Here is a 26,237-nt window from a genome sequence, read left to right on the forward strand (position 1 = left end):
AATGTAGAAAAAAAACAAAGCAAAGCAAATGATCATTGCTTTCTATATCTTGTCTCATTTATCTTCAAATGCTATTAGGACAGATCATTGATAGTTACTTGTATGGTTTAAAGGGGATTTTGATGATTAGTAAGGAAAAATAAGAACCAAGAATAATTTCTGTAAGATATTAAACTAAGAAGCAATAGATGATCATAAGCCCAGACAATAACTTGTCACACAGTTAATGCACAACATCCACTTAGAACAGCAGCTGCACTAACACCTCTGTCTTCTGTGCAGTGGAATTCTGTTATTTAAGTCTGATAGGACACACTTGTTCAGCAATTACTATACAGTGAATTGCTTTTACATTGAATGTGAAAGTTCACATGCCAGTGGCTTCTAAATAAAAATAATGCACCTGTCATCTAATGTTTGGTGACATTGAATTAATTATCCTCCCACCATCTGGAATCATCTACATCAAAGAGATTTGATTAATAAAGTATATTTATTGACTGAGATTTAGGGAAAACAGTTAAAGATGATGAATATTTGATGATTATGTTAAGCAGAAGCAATAGCTAGATTAATTTTTAAATCCATTTCATGAAAAATATTTTTTAAAAACCGCATCTTTTTCATATGCTAAACACCCTGTCACCAAAGGCAGAGTTGCCTTTACCTTACACTTAATTTAAAATGCAGTCTTATTAGGAATGCTCAGGTGTGAGGGGGAAATGTGTAATAGATGTCTCCCTTGGTTTTGAGTACAAAAAATACTCTAGAGTCACCTGTTTGTGAATTCATATATTTCATTACAAAGTCTCTTCCTTTCCCAGAGCTTCCTAAAATAAAAATGGGAGGAGAGTAACCTAACAAGCGATTCAAGGCTTGGATGGGATGAAAGAAAACAGGTGGGAAATAAAGGACTGGCAAGTTTCACAAGAAGCTGAGGAAAGGGGAGCACAGGGAGAGTAAAGTTAAGTCCACGGAAAGGGGGTTTAAAACATAAGAGTAGAAATCTGAGACAATACCAGAACCTGGAGTGAACAAATAGGATAATTTCAATAAAAGTCAAAAAAAAAAAAAAAAAGACAGATTTGAGACAAATTGTAAACCACCCTTTAAGGATACTCAAACACTGATTAGTGAGAAATTATCTAAAGTTAAGTTGTCTTAATCATTATATAAATGAAGGTCATGCCCTTTCTACTTATCTCTCATTATGTGCCTCTGAATTTCCATATTCCTTTGTCCTGAAATTACATAAAATAGTTATTGAAAAAATTTCCTTAGCAAAACCAACCAAGATCACTATGGTCAATAGTTCTCAAATTCCACTGTCATTGTAACTAAAAATTATGACAGAAGAATTAATAGACAACCTTTAACACTACACTTAAATTAAAAAGACAGTGTAATATGTGGTATTAAAAGAACAGTATTATGTTATTTTATAGAATAAGGAGCTAAAGAATATTTGCCAGAGGCAATGTGCTTCCTAAATGTTGAAAAATAGAAATATATGAACGAATTTCTTCCCCCTGCACATTTCAGTATACTATTAAATATATTAATATTTTATATATTGTCTTTTTTGACACACAATTTCAAGGGTCATATATGTAAAATTAATTTTGATTTTTAACTCTACCTCACAAATTCAATAGCAGGAGTTTGAAAAAATAGGGTTGATACTGAATTAAGTGAATCAAAATATTAATTATCAAATACTTCTGGAAGCTGAAAAGAAACACTACCTAAACTTGTCTACACTAATATTCTCTAGTATTAAATTAGCTAATTGAATTCTTTTATTCATAATGGTAGGCATTATGTTGGATGTTGAAGATAAAGACATAGATATGGTTCTTGCTTTCATGAAGCTTCTATTCTACTGGGAGAAACAGGAAAAAAATCCCGCCATGTCAGTAAATTTATAAATCTTTTTTTTTTAAAGATTTTGTTTATTCATTCATGAAAGAAAGAGAGAGAGAGAGAGAAAGGGAGAGAGAGAGAGAGAGGCAGAGACACAGGCAGAGGGAGAAGCAGGCTCCATGCAGGGAGCCCAATGTGTGACTCGATCCCAGGACTCCAGGATCACACCCTGGGCCAAAGGCAGGCACTAAACCACTGAGCCACCCAGGGACCCCTAAATTTATAACTTTAAATGTGATAAGTGCTATAAAGGTGAAGTGTAGTGTTGAAGATATAATGAAAAGTTATAACAAAAGGAAGAGATTTTGATTGGAGTATCAAGGAAGCATCCTTTGAGAAAATGACTTGCAAGATGTAATAAATAGAGGTTAGCTCAGTGAAGGGAAAAGCAGTCCCAGCAGTGAACACACCAGTGAAGAGTTCTGAGGCAGAGAAGAGCTTAGGAATTCAAGGAACTGAAGGAAGGCTGCCATGGCTGGAGCAGGAGAATGAGGAGGGTGTGGGGAGAGATGAGTTCTAAGAGGCAAATAGAGGACACAATGCAGGACTTTGTAGGAATATTAGGGATTTTGGATTTTAACTTAATGAAAAACAACTAAATGTTTTAAACACAAGACTCACATGATTCATTTTGTGAAGCCCCACCTCTGTAACTTTAGAGAATGGGTAAGAGTAAGGGTGAAGATGGAGATTAGTCAACAGGTGACTCATAAATGACTAAGGCTTGGTAGTATTGGGGGATATGGAGGGAAATGAATGGATTTAAACTATAATTTGGAAGTAAAATTGGCATTGGCCAGAAATTTCAGAATGTTCTTAAACAGTAATGGTGGTACCTTTGTCTTATTCTTAATTTTGATGAGATTTCCTTAAATATTATATCATTAATGGCATACGTTTAATATTCCTTAGGAAGCATAAGACATTTGTAGCCCTATGTGTAAGCAAGCTGGATCTGTACTTTTCTTTCAGATCTTCCCTTGATCAATGATATCTTTCTATCAAGGACACATGCTTGGGGCCCCTGGATGGCTTGGCTGGTTAAGCGGCCAACTCTTGGTGTCCACTTAGGTCATGATCTCAGGGTCCTGGGATCAAATCCTGTGTCTGGCTCCATGCTCAGCAGGGAGTCTGCTTCTCCCTCTCTCTCTCTCCCCCTCTTCCCTCCATTTGTGATTTCTCTCCCCCTCTCTCTCTCTCAAATAAATGAATAAAATCTTTAAAAGAAACAGAACTCATGCTTGCTTTGGATATCGGTGCATTAAGGTTTCATCTTCAATAATCCACATCCCCTCCCTTGCTATTTTTTCCTTCTTAGCCAGGTCATGAGAGGGTTTTCTGCATGCTCTTTACTCTGTCACTTGTAATTTGCTCTTCAAAAAACTCTAACATGGTGTCTCCCTTTATTATTCCACCAAAACTACTTTTGTCAAGGTCACCAATAACCTATGGGAAAAATTTTACATGCTCATCTAGGGAGGCAATGAGTTAGAGCTCTGGTATTTCTTTTTAAATTTTCACCTTCTATGTCTGTTTTTTCAGCTATATAATGGGGATAATAATAGCAGAGGGTTGTTGGGAGAATTAAGTGATATAATTCATATGAGCTCACAGAATAAAAATGCCTGAATAAAGCAAATGTTCAGTAAACATTAACTGCTGATATACCTTATTTGACTTATAAACAGCATTTTGAAGATTCAAATACCCACTTTCTTAAACACTTTCCTCTACTTGGCAACACAATCTACTGATTTTCCTTACTTCTCCAGATGCATCCTTTCCATATTCTTCTTCCTCTACTTAACTTCTTAGTGTTTATGTTTCTCAGCTTATAGTCACCTTCTTCTACTACTGACCTCTGTCCTATGCAATTTTACCCACTTCCATTGTTGTCTGCTGACTGCCCCTTCCCCCTATCTGTCATGTAATACAGACTTTTTTCTGAATTCCAGGCTTAGATCTAATTAATGCTATATAGGAATCTCAAACTTGTGGTATAAACCACTATCCAAATGTGTTCCTCTTATTATCATAATGTCCAGAAATGTAACAATAATCTATATCAGCACCTTCTCATAAATTGATGTTACCCCCAAGTTATGTTTCAGATCTATCTACCCTTCTCTGTCTCCACCAAAATAGCAAACTACTATCATCTCTTGCTTGCCTACTGCAGAGGTCTCTTAAGTAGCCACCCTACATTTACTCTTTCCATCCTGTATCTCTCACCCATGTGAAACAAACAGTAAGATGTGAAACATGAAGAGAATTAAAGCAGTTAGAATGAAGAAACAAAATCACTATGTGTACTTTCTAGGACACTATCATATATATCCATTGCTTTCAAGGAAAAACTAATAAAATTAATGAAATTAGCAATTAGAATCAATAAGAGAATTGGGTAAAGTGACCAGAAACTAAATAAAAATATAAAAATCAAGAGCTTTCCCATATACCAACAATACTCACAGTATTATTATTTTCTTTTTACCCCTGCCTCTCCTTAAAAATTTCATACCCTCAGGACACATGGGTGGCTCAGTCTGTTAAGCATCTGACTCTTGGTTTCAGCTCAGGTCTTGATCTCAGGGTCGTGAGATTGAGCTTCACATCGGGCTCTGTGCTCAGTGTGAAGTCTGTTTCAGATTTTCTTTCTCTCTCCATCCTTCTCTTTCCCCATGCCCTGCTTGAGCACACACATTCTCCCTCTCAAATAAATGAATAAAATTGTTAAAAATCTTTACAATAAACCTCTCATACACTCTCTGTAAGTCATTTGAATTGACTGTAGGGCTTTCTAGACACAGGTGATCAGACTAGAGGTGAATCAACTAAATTCTCTATACTCGAAGTGTGGGTATGAGATCCAGTGATTGGAGTCTGTTATTAGCACTAGGCTTATGAAGATATGCAAACCAAGAAACAAGGCTCCCATTTTTGCAATTTAATACTAAGTTTACCAATGATCAAGAAGAGCCAGGCTATAAGATAAGCAGTAGAACAGAGCAGTTTCACAGAAAAGAGACATTATATAGCCAGAGAAGAAACCAGAATACAAAAGTATCTTGGTTCTTTTTTTTTAAAATTGTATTTATTTATTCATGAGAGACACACAGAGAGAGGCAGAGACATAGGCAGAGGGAGAAGCCGGCTCCTTGCGGGGAGCCCGATACTGGACTCGATCCTAGGATCCCAGGATCACAATCTGAGCCAAAGGCAGATGCTCAACCAGTGAGCCACCCAGGTGCCCTATTTCTTGGTTCTTGATGGCTTTTTAGTTCATGATTTTAAATGCCTCTGCTATATCCCAAATCATCGTGTATATTTAACATAAAACCAATCAAAATATCAAAGATGTTATATTGTAGAACTAGCAGAACTGATACTAAATTCATAAGGAAGATAAAAATAAAAGCAAACATTCTATCAACATCCTATCAGGTACCAGGCACTAATTAGGATCCTTTGCATTTAAGTATCAAATACAATAAGATAGGAATCCTTATTATTCCCAGCTCAAGGATGAGGAAATCGAAGTTAGAGTAGATTACTATCTGAATTTAAATATCTAGTAAGTAGCAACATAGATGGATAAGGTATACAGGAAAATATTAAAAAAGAAGAGTAATGAAACTGTATTTCCAGTGCTAGATGCTAAAGTATATTCTATAACTAAAATAATTAAAATAATGTAGCAATATTATTACAATAGAAGCCTATTAATTGTATTAATACAATTAACAGAATGCATATCCCTAAAATAATCTTAGTTTATACAAGTTAGTACATGATAAAGAAGCATTATGAACAAATGTGTAAGAAAATTATTATCAGACATGGTATTGGGGGAAAAGTCCAGTTTCATCTTCATCACAATAGTCGCCAATATAAATTTTAGGTAAAAGAAAGGGTTACAATGTGAAAAGGCAAAACTAGAAAAGTATATGAGTGTATATTTAATGGATTTCTTGAAAGTATAGGATTTCAAAACACAGAAGTAATTAAGGAAATTGGGAAATAAAGACCAACTGTCAAACAAGAAATTTACAATTTCTGTATCTCAATGTACAATAAATATTAAAGGCAAACCTTAAAATGAGAATATTTATAACACATATGACATAGGATTGTTATCTTGTGTGTGTGTGAATGTTTAATGTGATATAGTTAAACACAAGAAATAAAGAAATAGAAAGTTAAAATGAAATATTATTTGATAAATATTTTTGACATTTAAAAAATGTAATACTTAAAGCTAATGAGATAGAACGAGGATGCAACCACTATTTGTAAATGTGTAAGCTGATTTAAAAAAACATACTTTCAGGGACATCTCCATGGCTCAGTTAAGAACCTGACTGGTGATTTTGTCTCAGGTCATGATCTCAGGGTCCTGGGATTGAGCCCTGTGTTTGGCTCCTCATCCAGCTTGAGATTCTCTTTCTCCCTGTCCCATTCCCTCTGCCCCTCTGTCCCCCTACACACCTGCTCTCTCTCTCTCTCTCTTTTTCAATAAATAAATAAATAAATAAATAAATAAATAAATAAATAAATCTTAAAAAAAAAAACTCTCCGGAAAGTAATTTGAGTATATGTATCAAGAATCTTAGGGGCATCTGGGTGGTTCAGTGGGTTAAGCATCTGCCTCCGGCTCAGGTCATGATCCCAGTATCCTGGAATGGCGTCCAATGTTGGACTCCTTGCTCATGGGGGGGGGGGGCTTCTTCTCCTTCTGCCTCTAACCTCCTCCCCTCCTCTCCACCATCCCCACCCCCACTCATGCTTCTCTTGTGTGTGCAATCTCTCTGTCTCAAATGAATAAAATCTTTAAAAAAAGAATCTTAAAAATTCCTATGCTCATCAACCCAATAATTCTAACTCCAGAAATCTAGTAAAGAAAGAACAAGAGATATGTTTAAAGATGCTTGCCAAATTATGCTAATTCTGCATTATATGTACTAGCTAAAACATATTTTTAAAAAATGAAACAAAAATCAATTAAAAAGGCTCAAATTTCCAACAAGAGGGTTGTGAAATAAAATATTATATCTCCATATAGTGAAATGTTATACAGTCATTAAGAATAATACTTTAAAAGACTAATACTCATGAAATATTGTAGCCTTTGATGGTTATTCTCCTTTTTTTCATGTCCCTCTCTTTTTGGCATTTCAGTTTCGCTATAACCACTATTAAAAGATGCAGCAACAGAGGGAAGAGTTATTCACCAGCACTGTGAAGAACAAGAAAATGACACACAATCACCAATGACTAACGTTAAGCCTCTAGCTTGGCTGTGGGATTACCATTACACTTCCCAATTGCCTGCTACCACGGCTAATTGTAAGTTGGCATGGTTACTCCCATACCAATTGGCATTGGCCACAGATAAATTGCTGTGATTTTTTAAATTACAGTTATTATTCTACTCCATCTGTTCTGTTCATTTTCTGAGTCAGCTGTCAAATCAAACACATAAGTCCTTCCTAAAAGTTGTAGAAGTTTTACATGTTACCAGAGTAAATGGAGTAATTGCATCACACAGTGATGTTCAGTAGGATTCTACAAGGTAAACCAAGAATTAACAGGAAGTAAGGTGACATGTCAACAGTTGTTTTAGTGATGATGGCAAAGTGCTATATTTATGATAACAGTATTTTAATATTCTTGCATTAGTTTTAAATAGTAGGCATAATTGCCAAGAAGGCATTGTGAAATCCTAAAAATACATTTCAACTCTGACCTGCTTTTTCCAGTTGTTCTGGTCTCAATTTTATTTTAGCTAAAATTAATAAACATTTGAGACTGTGTAAAAGTACAATGTAATGTCTTGGTTTAATAATTTAACATATTGTATTTCTCTCTTCCCATTCCAATTAAGGGTTTTATTTTTCTATAATATTTTCCTATTATGCATAAAGCATCCCTGCTATTTCAAATATGAGAATATCTTTTGACACAGTCTCCAACACCCACTGTGTAAAGATAACTTTAAGAATTATACTGCAGGTCATGGGAGAAGAATGAAGTAAACTTGCTAAATCTATCCAACCTTTTTACTCGGAAGTACTGTTTAATTGTTATATTAAAATAAGAAAATTTTATCCCATTTGTGTCCAATTTGTTACAGAAATGGTCCCATTTTTCCCCGCCATGTATCCATATCCCTTGCAATATGTCTCTGCAGTTTATGTAATCAAGAAGTGGCATCTATTTCCCCAGCCCTTCAAGCTGGACTGGGTTTGGTAATTGCTTTGGCCAGTGGTGCAATATGGCAGAGGTGATGGCCTGCTAATTATGATCTGGGGGCTTTAAGAGGCTTTATATGCTTCTGCTCGCTCTCTTTGGACCCCTGCTTTACTTTGAAAACAAGAGCGGGATTATTGTTGAAGGATGAGAGACTATTTGGAGTAGACATGTGGTCTATTAAAGCCCAACCCAGACAGGCCATTCTCAGCCAACCTACCAGCTGAAAAGACATATACAAGCAAACCTAGACAAGATCAGCTGACACCAAATAACTGAGCTAAGTCCAGTCTAAACTGCTAAACCACAGAGTAATGAACTAAATAAATGAATGATGTTTTAGCTCACTAGGTTTTGGGGTTATTACCAGTAGCTAACTAATATATCCTCTTGTCTTTGTTTAATTATTTAGAAGGAAAATTAGGAAGTAGTATTAGGCAAATAAAAAGCAGATATAATAATTATATCAAATCTACTTTTCTTAAAATATCAATATTTTAATATTTTGGCTGTTGAGTATATTAACTTTTATTGAGCACCTTTTATTTACTAATTACTCATTTCACTCCTACAACAATCTCATGAAGCAGAAATTACCTTTATTTTATAGAAAAGGAGACCACTATAAAGAAAGCAAAGGACATGTCCAGATTCGCAGAGCTGGACTGAAGCATGGAACACAAAAAATGTGAATTCATTTTATTCTATGATGGGGTTACTATCAGTTCCACAATGAAATGTCAAGTCTAAGCTCTCTTTGGAGTGGTACTCCAGAAACTAGGAATGTGTGTTTTCTGTTGAAAGACCTAGATGGTGCTCCCTGAATGTTCTGAAATATAGGTTATGCATATAACATAGACTTACCCACTTGGGCTTTTTCTCATTCTGCAATAAATTTTAAATGGCTAAAATATCCCAGCTGCCTTTTTGAATTCTCAATTCAAGTTCAATGTGCAATTACCATAACAACTGAATAAAAAATCAACTAATGTAAAGTGAAAATATCTTCCAGTATAAAAGTCTTGGTTTATTTGCAGCCATAATTGTTGTTTATAGTACCAAATGATTACTATTGCTTGCCTGATTGACTATAGTTTCATGATATTTTATGCCAGAAGTCAATATTTTAGTTATTTAGTGGTAGGCAAAATAATTTACTTGTGGGACTAATAAAAAAATAGTTAGCTTCTAACCTTGTTTGTTATGAATTAAGAATGATGTTTAAATCAATCCATAGAAATAAATCAACAAAGTGCTACTGAATTAATTATCCATCATTATCATTAGCCTAGCATTTACATGTCAGGCCTATATATTATGCATCACAGGTGCTAATACATTTTTTAATACTGAAAACAAACATCATAGAATACTAGGAAATGAATTCAGTGCATCTGCTCTTTAATACTCACTTGACTAGAAACCAAAACGAATAGATTAAGCTACGAAACAGGTAAGGACATATAAGCATTTTCCATTTTTCCTATCACATCTTCAAAAGCATCCACCAAAGGCAAAAGGCTGTACATCATATATAAAATCAATTCTAAGTCTCAATATATGTTTTATTTTAGGGGCACCTGGGTAACTCAGTGGGTTATGTGGTTGACTCTTGATTTCCACTCAGGTCATGATCTCAGGTTGTGAGATCAAGCCCTACCTTGGGCTCTGCCCTGGGCATGACTTGCTTAAGATTCTCTCTCCCTCTCCTTCTGCCTCTGCCTGCATTATAAATAAATAAATAAATAAATAAATAAATAAATAAATAAATAAATAAATTTATTTTTATTTTAGGCTGGCCTATGAAAATTTGAGTTATGTCATTGGAAATTCCCTGGTGTGTTAGCTGCTGATAGAAGAAATACAAATGATTGGATGCATGGTTTAATTATAAATAACCCCAGCAGTTTTGGAGTAGTAGAGTATACTTGGACTCTACCCTACACTATAGTAGACATTTTAATAGTTTTATTCACTTGAATATCACATTTTGTACAGAATTCTACAATGATACATTATTAAATAAACCAACTCAGAATAGGGATCAGTCGGATGTTTTTCCAGTGCATTCTGTCAGGTAAAAACATTTGCAACAGCTATGGAACCAGAGGAATAAATATTTAAACAATATTTTCCAATTTAAATAATTACTTTAGTCATATGGCATTTCTGGACTGAGATAACATTCTGGTAACAACAAGACAATAAAGAATCACAAGTCACTGAAATTTTACAGCAACCAGTTTCCTAAAGTTTTAAGAGATGAATTAAAACAGGAACCATATGCATTTGTTAGTTTTGCAGGTACATTTAGTATTATGGGTTTAACTCAGAATGGAAGAAAAGATCAGTAATCAAGATGATCAAAGTAGGTAATGGCCATACATTTAAATAAGAGTAAGTCAGAACCTGCTTAACCATGAATACTCTTGGCTACAGAATGTCAAATGTTGGATACTGTCCACATATCCCTGAGCCAGATGGTTCATGAAGCAAAGAGCATTTGATTGTCCTTTTTTCTTTTCACTGAACTTAAGAAATCCTCAAGGAGAAGATCGTTTTAATTCATCAAATGGAAAAGTTCCACACTAGCTAAAACATCTTAGTCTTTGTAAAGATTTGCTACATCTGTACCCATGTTAACTTAAATGTCACTCTTGAATGAACAAAATCAACTACGTTTTAGCTAGGAAATGTAGAGAAAATGTCAGAAAAAGTGTGCCACGAACAGCAGTTGCCACTGGATGTTTCTCTCTCACAATCAAATGGTATTTAACAATAAAGTTGGGTAGAATCAAATTTAACACCTATGGAATCTGTTTTTAAACTAAGTTATTCGAGGATTGAATGACAACATAAGAGAATCGGGTTAGAAGCAAATCCAATCACATGATTTGAAGCAATTACTTAAAGATATTGAATGCTATAATGAAGCAGACATTCACATTTGCTTTTCTATTTGCTTCTTCTTTTCATAATGTAATCAAGAAATATTCCTCTTATTTTGACAAAGACCTAAAGTAATCACCAGGGGGTCATGGTGAAGATCATGGAGGAATGAAGATCACTTTAACAAACTCCTGCTAAATCTCCTTTTCCTAATGTGATGGTCAGAGCTTAGTTCATGCATTTACATTTGGTCACATAATAAAAGTTTGCCTTTATCATTGCTGGGACGCTGACAGTATAGGGATAACTGTTACCTCAAGAGCGGAATCTCCATTTTGTTCACTAGTAGTAGCCCACACAACACCTCCAAGTATAGTGAAAGAACCTAAGGAAAATCTCCAAAAGAAGGGATGTTTAGGATCACTCCCATAGAAATAGAGAAGCCAGAACACAGACCCCAGCTGTGGGTCTATTCCTCAGACAGAATACAGACCTCCTCCCTCCTGCTTCATGACGTATGGCATTGGAGTTAAAAGATCCTTGAACGATGCTCATCTGACTTTGGCAGCAAGCAATGGGACAATGGGATGGGGTCACTCCTATCCATCTAAATGATAAACCAGAAAAATACTAAGCCTGAAAATAGTTCTCCTCAGGGAGAGTCCTGCCAGCAAAAGTAATTTGAGAAAGAACCAGTCTTTTAAATAATTTTCACTTCAGGACTGATTTAGCTGAATTGTGCTTGTGCAGGTAATGCATGAGTTTCTTCCCTGTCATTAATTGCTATAAACTCAGGAATATACTTTAAAATGAGGTCCTCTATACTTGCCCAAGTTTCATGAGTCCTTCTCTGGACTAAGGATACCACGTTAGACATGTTAAAGAACCACTTGGTCAGTCTGGCTTAAGAATTCAACTGGCCTGCAGGATACTTTTCTGGCCATCAAGAAAAACAGCGGATTTCTTTACTTGGTTTATACTGGATTATAGAAATACCACATAGTGGTATCATCACTATGAAGCTATCTGAAGATCATCACATAGTGTTTCTTCTGACAATTGATAGGTGTTTTCTTGTTCAACTAGTAGCCATGTGCCTTTGGTAAGTATGACATCTCTGAACAATAACAACTTCCTGAATTCTTTCGTTTTGCAACTAGTGAATTGTATCATTCAAAACAGCCGAATTTTAAACACAGTAAAGGCCATGGTAAGGTAATTAAAGAGGAAAGGTGGGTCTTATTGTAATTATATACTCAGTTCCACAAAGAATTGAAATTCAAATTAAATTATCTTTTAGGGGGTGGGGGAATGGGCATAATGGGTGAAGGGGAGTGGGATGTGCAGGCTTCCAGTTACAGAATGAATAAATCATGGGAATGAAAGGTACAGTATAGGGAATATTGTAATAATGCTGTATGGTGACAGATGGCAGGTACACTTGTGGTGAGTATAGCATAATGTATAGGGTTGTTGAATCACTATGCTGTACACCTGAAACCAATGCAACATTGTGTGTCAACTATACTGGAGAAGCTGTTTTTAGACAACAGCCTTGAGTAATGGAGACAGGAGCAAGGCAAAAGGGCCCATAGTGACTACCGAGCTGAAGGCAAATAGGCTCATTGAACCATAGGCCCTAACTGACCAATGGAGTACCTACAACCAGGCACAGTTCCTAAGATTACCAAAAAAGGGGAAATTTCATATATTCCCATATTCTCTTATTCTGCCCTATAACTATAGCCCCTCACTACTGCCCCATGGCAGATAGTCTCTCCTTTACTGTTCTGCCCACTGCTCCCTTGCAGTGTATTTAATAAACTTTTATCTCTTTTGTTCTATCTTAGATGAATTCTTTCACTGCTTGCACTGCCTTCCCCCATCCAACTGAGATGCCCCAAATATACTTTAACAAAAGAATTAAAAATAGATAAATAGTCTTTGTTCAGAAAACAAATTATACCATAAGCAGTGCAAAAATCTCATGTTTGTGTCACACAAATAAGTGCTTCACATACATTTCTCATTTAGTTAATCTAGAAACACAGTTTCTAATCTAGAAACAAAAAGATGACATTAATTATTTATCTTTGGGAATATGTCGTATATTAGAATACGCAGCATGAAACACCGAAAAAAACTCAAACATTTGCTACTTGGTAAATAATAATCAAAGCAGAATATATTTTTATTATAAGGATTACAATATGAATTTTACATTTGACTATAATTTGAATTATAACTCTTATTCAAGTATTCTTTTCTATTTGATGCTTTATTTCTTCCTGTTACCTCCCTCATTCTCCATAAATATGTTCACGTCATGGTGAAATTGACTATTTGAAGGCAATTGTTAATAAGTATGAGGAATTAGAAGAGAAGCCAAATATATTAAATGTTTTTTGATACTTCATAGGCTGGGAGAATCTATTTATTGCTGAGCAATACCAACTACGTATATAAAATATCAAAACAACCACTAAGATTTTAGTAAGATGGTGGCTTTAAATCACAGAGAATTTATCTGTTTCCTTGCTTAGTCTCACTTATTCCTACAGGAAAAGCCCCATTAATAAAACAGGAACATGTATAAAAAAGGCATTTATTTAAAGGCAATGACTGTCACTCTAAAGCAAAAATATTCAAAAGATCCCTAAAAAGAGAGATCTACTTTCAAAATATAGTCATCGTTTAATGGAATTCTCTTCAATTATATGATTACTATATGACTATCTTCTTTTCTTCCTCACAGTTCTGTGAGGAAAAGTAATTAGCAAGTAGCTTACAACATGTATAATTTGTCATAATTATTATAGATGCTCATTCTGTCTAAAATACTTATTGAAGAAGCAAATGACTGATCATGTCCCAGAAAACTAAATACAGGCAACACTGTCTAATTTGAGATTATCTCTCCCCCTTCCCTTCTTATGGCTGTCCAATTACATGACATTTTATGAAACAAAAGAATGGTGCTGGTTTTGTTCTATTTAAAAATAAAACTAGATTTATGAAATGCAGAAGAACTCACATGATTGTCTGAATGGAAATTTTGGATGACTAAGGCACTTCTATTCTCTGTAGTTTCAGTAGAAGGCTATAAATTTGTAAAACAAAGATGGCTTGAATTTTGGGTTCACTGCATCCCTCAGCACCAATCTGAATCCCTATCCACAGTTTTCTTTGCCTCTGAGTCTAGTAACCTTGTGGAGTTTAAGGAGTTCGTCATAACTCAATCTGGGATATTGCACAATCCTTGAGGTTTTTCTACATCAGCCCTCCCTATTAAGCCATCTCTTTATTTTAACTGTTTCAAACTATTCTATTTTCACGTCTCTTTTCTATTTGACCCTGGCTATTACAGTTCTTATTTATTTCCTCAGGAAAAATTCTACTGATAAACCAGGTATACATGTAAACAAAACATTTTTTTAAAGACTTGGACACTTGGTGCACCAATGATATCATAGCACACGAATATATTGCTTAGTAAATGTTTGAATCATTTGTATAGCAATGGAATGCATTTAGTTAGAAATATTTAGATATAACTACCATCCAAACAAGTTTAGAAAGATTTCTATCATCAATATATTAAGTCTAACTTAAGTGAAGTAAATATTTTAATTATTGAATTGTTTCTATGGAATGCACAAGGCAAGTTAGATATTCTGCTTCAACATATTTTCATGAACACAATATATTGTTACAGATGCATGCATAAAGAGAGATATTTACCTTTTCACCAATTTCTCCTTTGCTGCCTTCAAAACCTTGCTCTCCCTGTAGAAGAGGAATATGATGTATATAATAATAGGAACTGTATTTTTACCACAATTATTACAATAATAATGACGTTTCCAATAGCAGAAAATCAATAATTATAAATAAAAAACATTTCTCATATGTAAACTTTAAGCCAATATTAACTTAGATGAAACTTAAATATTTCTAAAGAGTCCAACTACAGCTTTACTACAGTAGTCAATGCAATGTAATCTCCATAAACCTGAATTTCTCCATATATTGAACCTTTCTCATAACTGTTTTGAGAATTGAACACATCAACACAGTGCCTGGCACTAAGTTACCATTATCATTATTATTATTATTATTATTACTATTACTATATATTTCAGTAGATCCAACAGTAACAGTTTTCTCAAGGTGACATCTAGGGAATGCTGTTCCAGTGAGAACTGTGTGATGAACGAGTTCACGTTTGAACACCTAAGACTGGGTCCAGCTCTGACACCAGAGCCACGCATGCTCTTTACCACACAGATCTCCTGCTTCGCAGTCACAGAAAGGGGATTGCTGGATATAGCACTGCTGGCTTTCAATCGCCATAATTACCCCAAAAGGTATAAGTCCCCTGTTCTTCAACTAAAAACCTTCTCTGATCTGACAAGCTTATTTTCCCACTTAATTCCGCACAGATATTCATAATACTGATGTTTGAGTCATACTTTCAAACAAATATTTATTGACTGTCAGATATATGTCAGGCACTTAAGACAACATAACCAGCAAATGAGTGCTAGAGATGAGTCATCCTCACCCCTCCACCCACAAGATGCACTCAACAAACAACTGAGGGCACAGGGATGAAGAATTTCTTATCTCCAGTTTTTTCTGTAATACTACAAAAAGGTGACACTTGATACAATTAAAATCCATGTGTTAGAAAAGGAATGCCAGCTTTCTTTTTTTTTTTTACTATAAGTATAGTCTCTGTTTATGTGTTATGAATAATATATCATTATATTATATATATCATATATGTATATGTGCATATGTATACACACATACACACAATTAAATTTTTGTTTCTGCTTCATCTGCCCTTAAAAAAGTTAAGACAATAGGTAAGTATTTGGGTATATTTGCCACCGAATGCATGGTCTGTCTTTATTCTAGCATTTTTCCTAAAATATGGACTTTAGCTTGATCTGTTAATTCAAGCTGACATCGAAGCTGCTAAACACCCCCAGTACATCAGCCACAATGTCAGCATGATGCAGCCACCACAAACAGCTGCTGGAAAGTCCAAAACTATTTCCCAGCAGATAAATCTGCACATCCCTTGGCTTGCAACTCAACTCACAGATGCAGCACATGCTGTATCAATGGGTTTTGTCTAGAGCTGCTGTGAAGAAATTCAGAAGCTTGCCATTTCACCACTGCCAGTTTCAGTCTTATTTTCTTTATAAAGCCAAATCAGGGAAGATTTTTCAAAAGCTGTAACTATAAATAAATGCGTATCTTCTTTTAATGGTAATTTTAGCTACAGAGAAAAATCTAGATGTAATAGTAACTTCTGACGTCTTATCGCTAAGACCTGTAAAACTTCCAGAGCATAGAAATGATATGGTTGGCCTGGGTGGGCATCTAAAATTGCATCAATAATGCTCTTCCCTGTGGTGGGATTATGGGTGGTGTTATGACAGCTGGCCCCACCTGAAACAGCTCCCCATCCCTCCAGGAAACTGGAATAGACCAGACTCTGTGCTTCCAGCAATGCTGATCATATTTCTTGCCAGAAGAAGAAAGCAGCCTTGGGACAATACAAGGGTACAAATGAAGTTCACCTTGGTAAAGAGAAAGACACTCGGCACAGAAGAAGTAGCATAGTTGATGCAAAAATTTTTAGTTATTATGAAGCTGTTCTGAGAGATTTTTTGAAGATATTAGTTATAGCATCTTTGTAATATTTGATATTTTATGTCATTGTAACTATTATGTTTAGTCAATCTGGGGTATACAAATAGGAAGGTAAATAAAATAGAACCAAATATAGTCAAAGACCGTAAAAATTGTTTCACTCTTCATTTTATTTTATTATTTATTTATTTATTTATTTTTTCTTTAGGTCAAAATTTAAACATTTCTTTTTTTTTTAATTTATTTTTTATTGGTGTTCAATTTACTAACATACAGAATAACCCCCAGTGCCCGTCACCCATTCACTCCCACCCCCCGCCCTCCTCCCCTTCTACCACCCCTAGTTCGTTTCCCAGAGTTAGCAGTCTTTACGTTCTGTCTCCCTTTCTGATATTTCCCACACATTTCTTCTCCCTTCCCTTATATTCCCTTTCTCTATTATTTATATTCCCCAAATGAATGAGAGCACTCTTCATTTTAGATTCTAATAAGTGAAACATGTCCAGAGCAGCTCTGTATACTCCCATGGCCCCCAGAAAACACCATCATCGACTTCTCTGGAGAAGCATGTTGCTAAAGCTCTCTGATAAAGCTCTCCTATAGTGATTTCTTTGAGAAGGGATTATTTCCACAGATTCTCTTTGAAAAGACCATTAATTGGCTTTCTAAGAGCTTTCCAGGGATTTCAGTTTCATCAAACAAGTTTTCTGAATCTCTACTATATTATGGAAAATTCAGTTTTTTAAGATGTTAAATTCTTAACTTGTAAAGGACATTTAAAAACTCTTTACCTTTTGACCAGGTAAGCCTGGAGCTCCATGTAAACCATTTTCACCCTAAGAGAAGTACAGAGAATAAATTTTATTAGCCATAAAAAACAAATGAATAAAGAAATTTTTGCAGTTCTAGTGTTGTGGGGAAAGGTAGCCAACACTGAACATCTATCACATTTAGGGGCTTTCTGTCTATCCTTCCTTATCTTACAACTGTAGAATTGGTACTTGAATTTTACAAGATAAGATAACAGTCTATTGGGTGCCAGGTAGTTCAGTGAGTTAAGTGCCTGACTCTTGGTTTCATATCAGGTTGTGATCTCATAGGTCATGATATTGAGCCTACATCAGGCTCTTCAGGGAGTCTACTTGAAGATTCTCCCCTTCTGCCCCCACAATTCATGTGTGTGTTCTCTGTCTCTCTTTTAAATAAATATATCTTTAGAAGGAAGGAAGGAAGGAAGGAAGGAAGGAAGGAAGGAAGGAAGGAAGGAAGGAAGGAAGGAAGGAAGGAAGGAAGGAAGTCTCTGAGTCATGTTCAGGATCATCCAACTTGTGGCATGACCTAAGATTTGAATTGAGTTCTAACTCCACAGCCCGTGTTTTCCCAGCTATTTAGTATCCTTTTTTTCATTTTGTCTTTCAAGCCTCCGGACATAATATTTAAGTCTGCATAGGCTTTCCATGGGCCAGGCACTGTTCTCACAATAAATCTATTGGGTAGATACTATTATGATCTTCTTAGAAGAGATGATTACACAGCCAGTAGCAGTTAGAAATGTGATTCAAAGACATATACTTCAGCTCTGTGCACACAACCACTCCCACTGTCTCATGGAGAAAATTCATTTCTGGCTTGTAAGGGACCTCATCTAACAACTGAATGTATCTATATATCTATTATAGATATATATCATATCTATCATAGTCATAGATATACAGATATGTAGTAAGCATATATATATATCTGCTCAAATCTGTTGATTGTCTTTAATCGAAGACATACTCAATGCCATTTTACTTGAAACAATTGCTTATAAGAATTTTTAGTTCTTTCCATTCATCTGGTTCTGGTCTTGGGTAAAAAGGTTTTTAGCAGATATTTATCAGTTTCCATTACTGGAGTTGATGGAACATTTTTTTGACAAACCTGCCTTGTAAACAGCACACCAGCTAAAATGAGATACTCCTGAGAGGATGTGCATATTCTCAGCGGAGCCTTAGGAATTTTGCTGCTTACAGGAGCTGACTTTGACTCTTGAGTTTCCGGGCTTACACAGTTCAAAATAAATTGACAATTCTATTTATCTGCTTTATTTCTAGAAAATCTTTGTTTTTTTTAAAGATTTTATTTATTTATTCATAGAGACACGGAGAGAGAGAGGCAGAGACACAGGCAGAGGGAGAAGCAGGCTCCATGCAGAGAGCCTGATGTGGGACTCGATCCCCGTCTCCAGGATCAAGCCCTGGGCTGCAGGCAGCGCTAAACCGCTGCGCCACCAGGGCTGCCCTATTTCTAGAAAATCTAAGTAATTTATAAGACAACAATTCTTAAGCACTACCTAGAATGAAGTCAGATACCGTTCTTAGAATTTTTAAATAAAATTCAAATATATGAAGAAAAAAATCACATTTTCAAACTTTAAAATAGCAATAATATATTCTGTCTAAATCTAAAGAGATCTTTATCATTTCATTAATTAATACATTTTGAAAAGGCTTATATAAAAGTCATTTATACCATTCTATATAGACACACATATTATTTTAAAGACTAAGGCTGTTCTTAGATTAAATCATCTAAGTTTTTCCATGTTATAACTGCTAACATCATAGAATATAATAAACACTAAAGGCAAAATTTTGTTGCTAAGTGAAATTAAGCATTGAAGCATCAGTAAAATACAATGTACTTAATCATGTAATAAATATATTTTTTATTATTTAAAGTAATAAATATATTTTTATTTAAAAACTATTATAGTTCTAGATTTCAGGCATTATATAAACTTCCCATTTCATTTGATAAAGTGGTAGTAAAAGCACATTATGTATTTAATGCCAGGGAACATTCTGTGGAAACTGAGCTTCTGTTACTCATCATAGAAGTATGTCCACTTGTCTATAAGGAGTAGAATTATTTTCATCGGTTGGTCTAATATAATGTTTTATATCATATTACAAGTTACACATGATAACAAGATGTGGCATGTAATCCAGTAAAGTACACTGATACAGTATTCACTGCCAAAAATACTTTTTGGGGGAAAAAAATAGGGATAGTATCTCTTTCTCATTTTCTTTGCCGACAGCCCACTCCTATGCACTCTGTGGCTAAGGTTCTGGCACCTCAAATCCTACTTCTGGCATTGTCAGGTTAGGGTTACACCCAGAAACACCCCTAATTTGGTACCAGAAATCTCTAAAGCTGTGATATTAAGACTCTTTAGTGGACACAGATTTTATGATTATTGCAATTAAAATGTTACATTTTCCTGTGGCCAGTGTTCACTGGTCCCCATTCTTTCCTGACTAGGAATTTGTTTTGTAAACACAATCCTAAACTCCCAGATAACCCAATGGACACCACTGATTACTCTCAGGGGAAAAAGCCAGTTTCACAGACCATGAGGGGGAAGATTTTGAGATTCTGAGTGGACACCATTGAAGTCTAAAGTTTGCAATACTGGTATTCAGAAACCTTTTTATTTTTTCCTCACTGATTTTCTTGAAGTTATCAGAGATGGCCTACTTAGAAACTTTTAATAATTTTAAACTACTTGTCATTTTTCTAGTTCCCAAGGGATAAATTAGCATTTTTGTTTTTGTCCCTATCTCAAAAAAAAAAGAGAGATTTGTTAAAGTAGCACAAAAATGAAAGAAGAAAATAGCCTTAAAGAGCAAACTTTTGTTTAAAAGATTCATGGATAAATGACGATTCCATCAGGATTTTTATCCAAAACCTAATACAGCTTGAAGTCAAATGGAATTCTAACTAGGAAATAAATGATTATCTAAAACTACTGGATTGACAGACATTAGCTGCTTTTTCTGAACTCTTGCAGTTCCTCCTTCCAGTCCTAGAACAAAAAAGAAATAAGAAGGTTCTCTTTTGACTTTTGATCAATATTTTAACTTATTATTGAGGGAATATTACAATCAATGTTTCCCACAGCTACCATAATATTCCAAACTTGCTTCTGAGGAATATACTTTCTATTATAGGTTTTTCCATCAAAGGACCTATGTCCTTTTCCTGTTACAAATTCAAGCTACACAGAAGGACAAGTGAATGAATATGTGTAATATCAAGTGGAGCCAAATCTAATGTTGCTGCTGATAGCACTGTTGCCATGTTATTACTGTAATGCATAGCTCATCTCTGACTTCACAAAGCGATCTAAGAACCCTTTCCAGAATTCAAAGTAGCCTCTTTGAGAAGCTTTTGGAAAAAAACTAAGGTGTGACTTAGGGCCAGCTGATGGCTTTCTGAAAAACTGATCAAAGGATTTCATTTTTACCTCCTTTTTATCACTGCACATTTCCCTGAAGTAAGCACAGCTAGGCATAAAAGATAAATTATTAGTTTTCCTGATTCCTTTGACATTAGAGTCTGTCTTTCCTTATTATGCAGGAAATACACATTGTCTGAAGGACATTTGGTAAGAAATCACATTCCCCAAGGCTATCATTTCCAAACCTAGTCCCAATGAGACCAAGCAAAGAAAGGAAGATTAAACAGGTAAATGCAAATTTGCTAATAACTACACCTAAGCCTAGAAAATAGAAAGTCATACACTAAGTTGCAGTGATTTTTTTTTTTTTTGGTTTAAAAAATTAGGCATTCACTCTCTGATTAAAAAGTCTGACATCCTATTATATAACACTGCTTCCATACTTAAAAATTTAATTTGGCCTATCATTTCATTTTAAAGCATGTTTTCCAGAACTTAATCTCTTGTATGAATATATGATACACTTGGAAATACATTGATATTTTCCCACTAACTCATATTTATTAAGAGAAGATATACTTAAATTGAATGTTGAGTGAAATAGCTAGAAAAATATCTGAAATGGAATGCCAGAATTCTTGCATGAAAACTAACAAAAGAGGTAGCTAAAAGTAAATGTGATTTTGCTTTTGTGTAACGCTAACTTGACCTTTACATTTCTGACTACAGGTCAACTTTACTCAGGACATAATCTTCAGAAATTGAATTTTTATGGTTCTTAAATTGTTGCCACTCTACTAAAATTTCAGGAAGTAAAATAGATACCTCCTACTTTTTTTCAGACATTTCATCCAGTCTAAGTTTTTTTATTTCACAGAGGAGTATTTTTCCCTTCTATTTTGTTGGACTTTATTCCAAGACATAAATTGTCAAGCTAAAAAGTATATACTGCATAGAGTTTAAAACTTCAAACTTTCTGAATTCTTTGTATTTGCTGGATCCTTAATGCAGCAAATCCATTGGGATACATTATCATATTAATGTTCAAGATAAGGCAAATTTATATGCTTAACCATAAGGTGAACAAGCTTGTTACTTATTATTACTGTCTTATGGGTCATTTCAAAGGGAAAACCAGCTCACCAAAGGTAAAATATAGTCGATACATGTCTTAATCATAGTAACATAAATATAGGGAGTTAGTAGAAGCTGAATCTAACACCTACTATCTCAAAAACTACCAACCTGAGTGTATGTGTTTGTGTGGGCACACAAGTTTATGCAAGTGCACATACCAAGGAAACAAGCAGGATGGATAGTCTTAAAAATAGGGGCAAGAATAAATTTGTATATTTATACCCACTACCTCCATTAAAGAATTTGTTGAGGTACTGACTCTACTGAAGCTTCTTTATTAAAGTCAGGCACTTTTGCTGTTTAATTTGTGTTTAATTTTGGAGAGCAGAACAAAGCAATTCTCTATGTGGATAGTGCAACAATGCTTTCTGAACTCAACCTTCCCCCAAATTTCTGCACATTAGTCTCATTTCACAAAGGAAAAAAAAATCTTATGGATCTTATATGTGACATCCCTTTATGTCAATATCAAGGCTACTCAGTAAATCAATAAATTTTCAGTGATAGTTTGGAGTCCCTTAATGAATTCATCATCATTTTCTGGGCACACACTGGTTACACAATATATCTTTTAAAATGCGGAACTCAGGGAACTCCTGGGTGGCTCAGTGGTTGAGCTTCTGCCTTCGGCTCAGGGCATGATCCTGGAGTACCGGAATCAAGTCTCGCATCAGACTCTCTGCATGGAGCCTGCTTCTCTCTCTCTCTGCCTGTATCTCTGCCTCTCTGTGTGTCTCTCATGAATAAATAAATAAAATCTTTTTTTAAAAATGTGGAACTCCGAACTCAGCACATCACTCCAGAAATGGTCTCACCACACAGAATAGAAAACAAAAGTGTCATTATATACCACACACACACACACCCCTTGTTCTAGATACTATATAGTACTATTTATACAATTTGCTTTTTTAAAGCTAAATTATTTATGTATACATTGAGCTTATAGTCAACTCTAACCATTAAGTTTTCCTTTCAAGGGACTATATCTTACAATCCTTCAACAAATCAATTGAATGAAAATTGTACTGAGTTATTAAAATTTAAAAAACAAGAAAATACATAATTTTGAAATTATTTGGACAGGTAAATAATTCTTTCCATATATAACAAAGTTAAAGAACTGAGACTTGGCCAATGTAGAGCCCATTAGAAACCGGGGCTCTTACATATTTGTGATTTTTTTAAAGCAGAGAACAAGTGTTTTGGCTTTTCACTATATTGTGAGACTAGCTGTAAGGCAGTCTTTAAGTAAACTCGAAGCTTCATAAAAGCACTAAGGAAATAAAAGACATTTAATGTGAATCATCTCCTAAAGTGACATCTGAATCAAGTATTCTGACAAGTGAAAGATGATTTAAGATATAAAGAGGACAGTGTCATCAGTAAGCTCCTAATTGAGGACAGTGAGATACCAGTAAGCACAAACTATTTCCTGTCCAAAGTATTCCTCGTGATGAGTAATTTATAGTTCTGCTCCATATCAATTACTTCTAGTAGAGCTTAAATGCACTCGAGTCATTTGTTATTTATCTTTAGCCCTGAGGTAAATGATTGTGAAGATATAGAGAAAGAACATGCCTTAGCAATCTTGTAAGAAAGGCAGGAGATTTTTTTTCAAACCTCATTTGGAAAAAAAAAGAGAACATGGTAACCTGAAATTTATGCTTTCAAGAGAATAAAGAGCATAGTTTCTCCAAGAGAAAATGGGAAGCAAATTCTGGAGCTGCACACACTTCTCTCTATTTGATTTCACTCTAGGAAGCAGCATCTATAAGCTTTGCTAGGTGGACAAGAGATTCTCCTGATCTCCTATTTCAATGAAGCATGTTTTTGCAGAAAGTACAGAAGACTTGCACTGAAGATCCACTGTCTTTTCCAATTCCCCATCAGTATGGTTCTAATAATCATCTTCAATTTCTTTTTTCTACTGCCCTGGGGAAAGTCCACTTGAGTTCTGAATAACTCAACAAACACTTATCTAGAATCAATCAGGTGCCAAATGCTGGGTCAGGTGCTGGGGGTTAGAGGAACAAGACCTTGTTCTCCTGGAGCTCACAGTGGAGACAAAGACACATACTATGTTGATAATGTAAATAAAGTACTATGTTGGCAGAGAGAAGAGGCTATTAATTTGTCTAGTGTCAAGGAAACTTTACAAAAAATACCTAATTTTTCTTGAGCTTTGAATTTAGTAATCTGTAAAAATGCAGTGATGGTAAGAGGGAAGAAGGGCACCATTTGTGTATGATCATGTTCTTGAATTTTCTACTCAGTACCTAACAGGTTCATTTAGTACCCTACACTGGCTATGTCTGACTCTCACTTGGATAGCTAAAAATCTCCTTTGGGCGGAGCCACTTTTAGAAAATTCTAGTATCTGAAATTGTAGATGTCCTTATCAAATACCAATTACATCTTTATATTTATTGTTGAGTATCTCAGCAATCTTCCCCAAGGATAAAATAATTAGTCACTAAACTATGCAGAGAAACAGAGAATGTGTGATCTTTTTTATGGCAATATTTTAATATTTATGTACTAGATTCTCATAGCGCATTAAACCAAATAGGAACATTAGCAGAATAAGTTCTTGAAATATGGCTGTTTAGCAAATAAAAGTCAAGTGCCTGGGTGCCAGATCCACTGCATGTGTTGAGCCTGTCATCCATCTGTTGTGTTCTCTGCCAACTGCTCTACTTGGGGTGTGAGTGGAAGGCATTAGAAGGGAATAAGAAACCATTAAGAAATAAATTCAACTGCAGAGTGAGCAAGTTTTTCTTTTTTTCTGTCCTTCTGTTACCTCTATTCCTCTTATGTTTCTGCTTATTTTACTGCTGTATTGCATCAAAATAATGCCTACAAATGAGACAATTAAATGAGACTTACTCCATGTAATGGCATTAATTTTTCACTGATAATTCAAGTATCATTCTTGGAACTTCAGTAAGTGAAGCCAACAGTAGGTTGACAAAACTGCTTTCTTAAAAAAAAAGTTCAATTCTATGTCCAGATTTGCCTCTTTTTTCAATGCAGAATTTTCTGAAATATAGTAGTATACAGATGATTCTCTGTTTAAGAAGTATCTTCTTAAATATAAAGCTCATCCTTGTTTTGTAAACCTTGACAAGTTCATAGAAAATATAGAGTCCATTGTTAGAATAAAGGAGCTGCCCTTGCTTTTATTCTTCTCAGTTAGTGTTTCGATTCCTACAATAAATTGTTGCATTCGAATAGGTATTTTAAATTTTTAAAAATTTGGGCAGACCTCTGCAATTAATACTAATTCTGAATTTCAGTGGAAAATGAGGTGAAACTTGATAATATAGATGGAAAGCCAAATGACTTAAAAATTCTCTAGTTTTTTCAATAAACGCCTATAAGTTTCTTAGTCTCGAAGGTATTACTGCTACATCTGGATCAGGGCTGTCTCTGAGTTCATTTTAATTCACAACAGCCACCGGCCTTGTCTGCACTTTCAGAAACTCTAACAGCATCTGCCTTTATTTCCTGAAGCTGCAGTCGTCTCGTAAAACATCTTTTTAAGGGGAAAATCGAGATTCAGAGATCACCGTCATTTCATTTTCCTTTTTTTTTTTTTTTTTTTTATTTCGTCATTTCATTTTCCAACTGAAAAAAAAAATACAAAGGCGGACAGGGAACAATGGATATGCCCAGTTGAGTCTTACCCTGCTGCAGAGATTGGGGGCTTCAGAGCATATGGTGAAAAGGCTGTCACACAAAGCGCCTCGGCATGAGGATAGATAGCCTGGCTGGTTTTAAGTCCGGCAACTTGGCAACTCTCTCATCATGTTATCAGATATACTTCTCAGTGCTTTAATGCATGTGGCTTTTTGCCTCTAGAAGTTCAATATTTTTTTTTAAATAAACTCATGGTGTTAAGCACTTTTGTTTTTGACCAAATATACAATAAATGTGTATGTGTGTGTATATATATATATATATATATATATATATATATATATATATACACGTTTGACCAAAAGAATATACTTTATATATATACTTATAATAGATATATAAGTATACTTACATTAGTTATACATATAATTATATATCAAAAGCATATTGCATAGAGAACATAAAGAGAATTTTCTAGGTTAGATGCTGAGGTAAGGTAACC

The 26,237-nt window shown here is 34.8% G+C and overlaps 1 protein-coding gene across 1 annotated transcript in view; it reads right to left on the reverse strand.

Annotated features, from left to right (window-relative positions):
- The window catches only part of COL19A1 (collagen type XIX alpha 1 chain), a 307,933-nt gene that overhangs the window by 208,514 nt on the left and 73,182 nt on the right, over positions 1–26,237 (reverse strand). Inside the window, exons 11-12 of the mRNA XM_072832451.1 lie at positions 17,520–17,564; positions 14,803–14,847 (exon numbers count right to left, since the gene is read on the reverse strand). Of these exons, the coding sequence (XP_072688552.1) occupies positions 14,803–14,847; positions 17,520–17,564 (90 nt within the window). The remainder of the gene's footprint in view (positions 1–14,802; positions 14,848–17,519; positions 17,565–26,237) is intronic.

Source organism: Canis lupus, chromosome 7 (assembly GCF_048164855.1).
Source record: "Canis lupus baileyi chromosome 7, mCanLup2.hap1, whole genome shotgun sequence".
Taxonomy (NCBI): domain Eukaryota; kingdom Metazoa; phylum Chordata; class Mammalia; order Carnivora; family Canidae; genus Canis; species Canis lupus.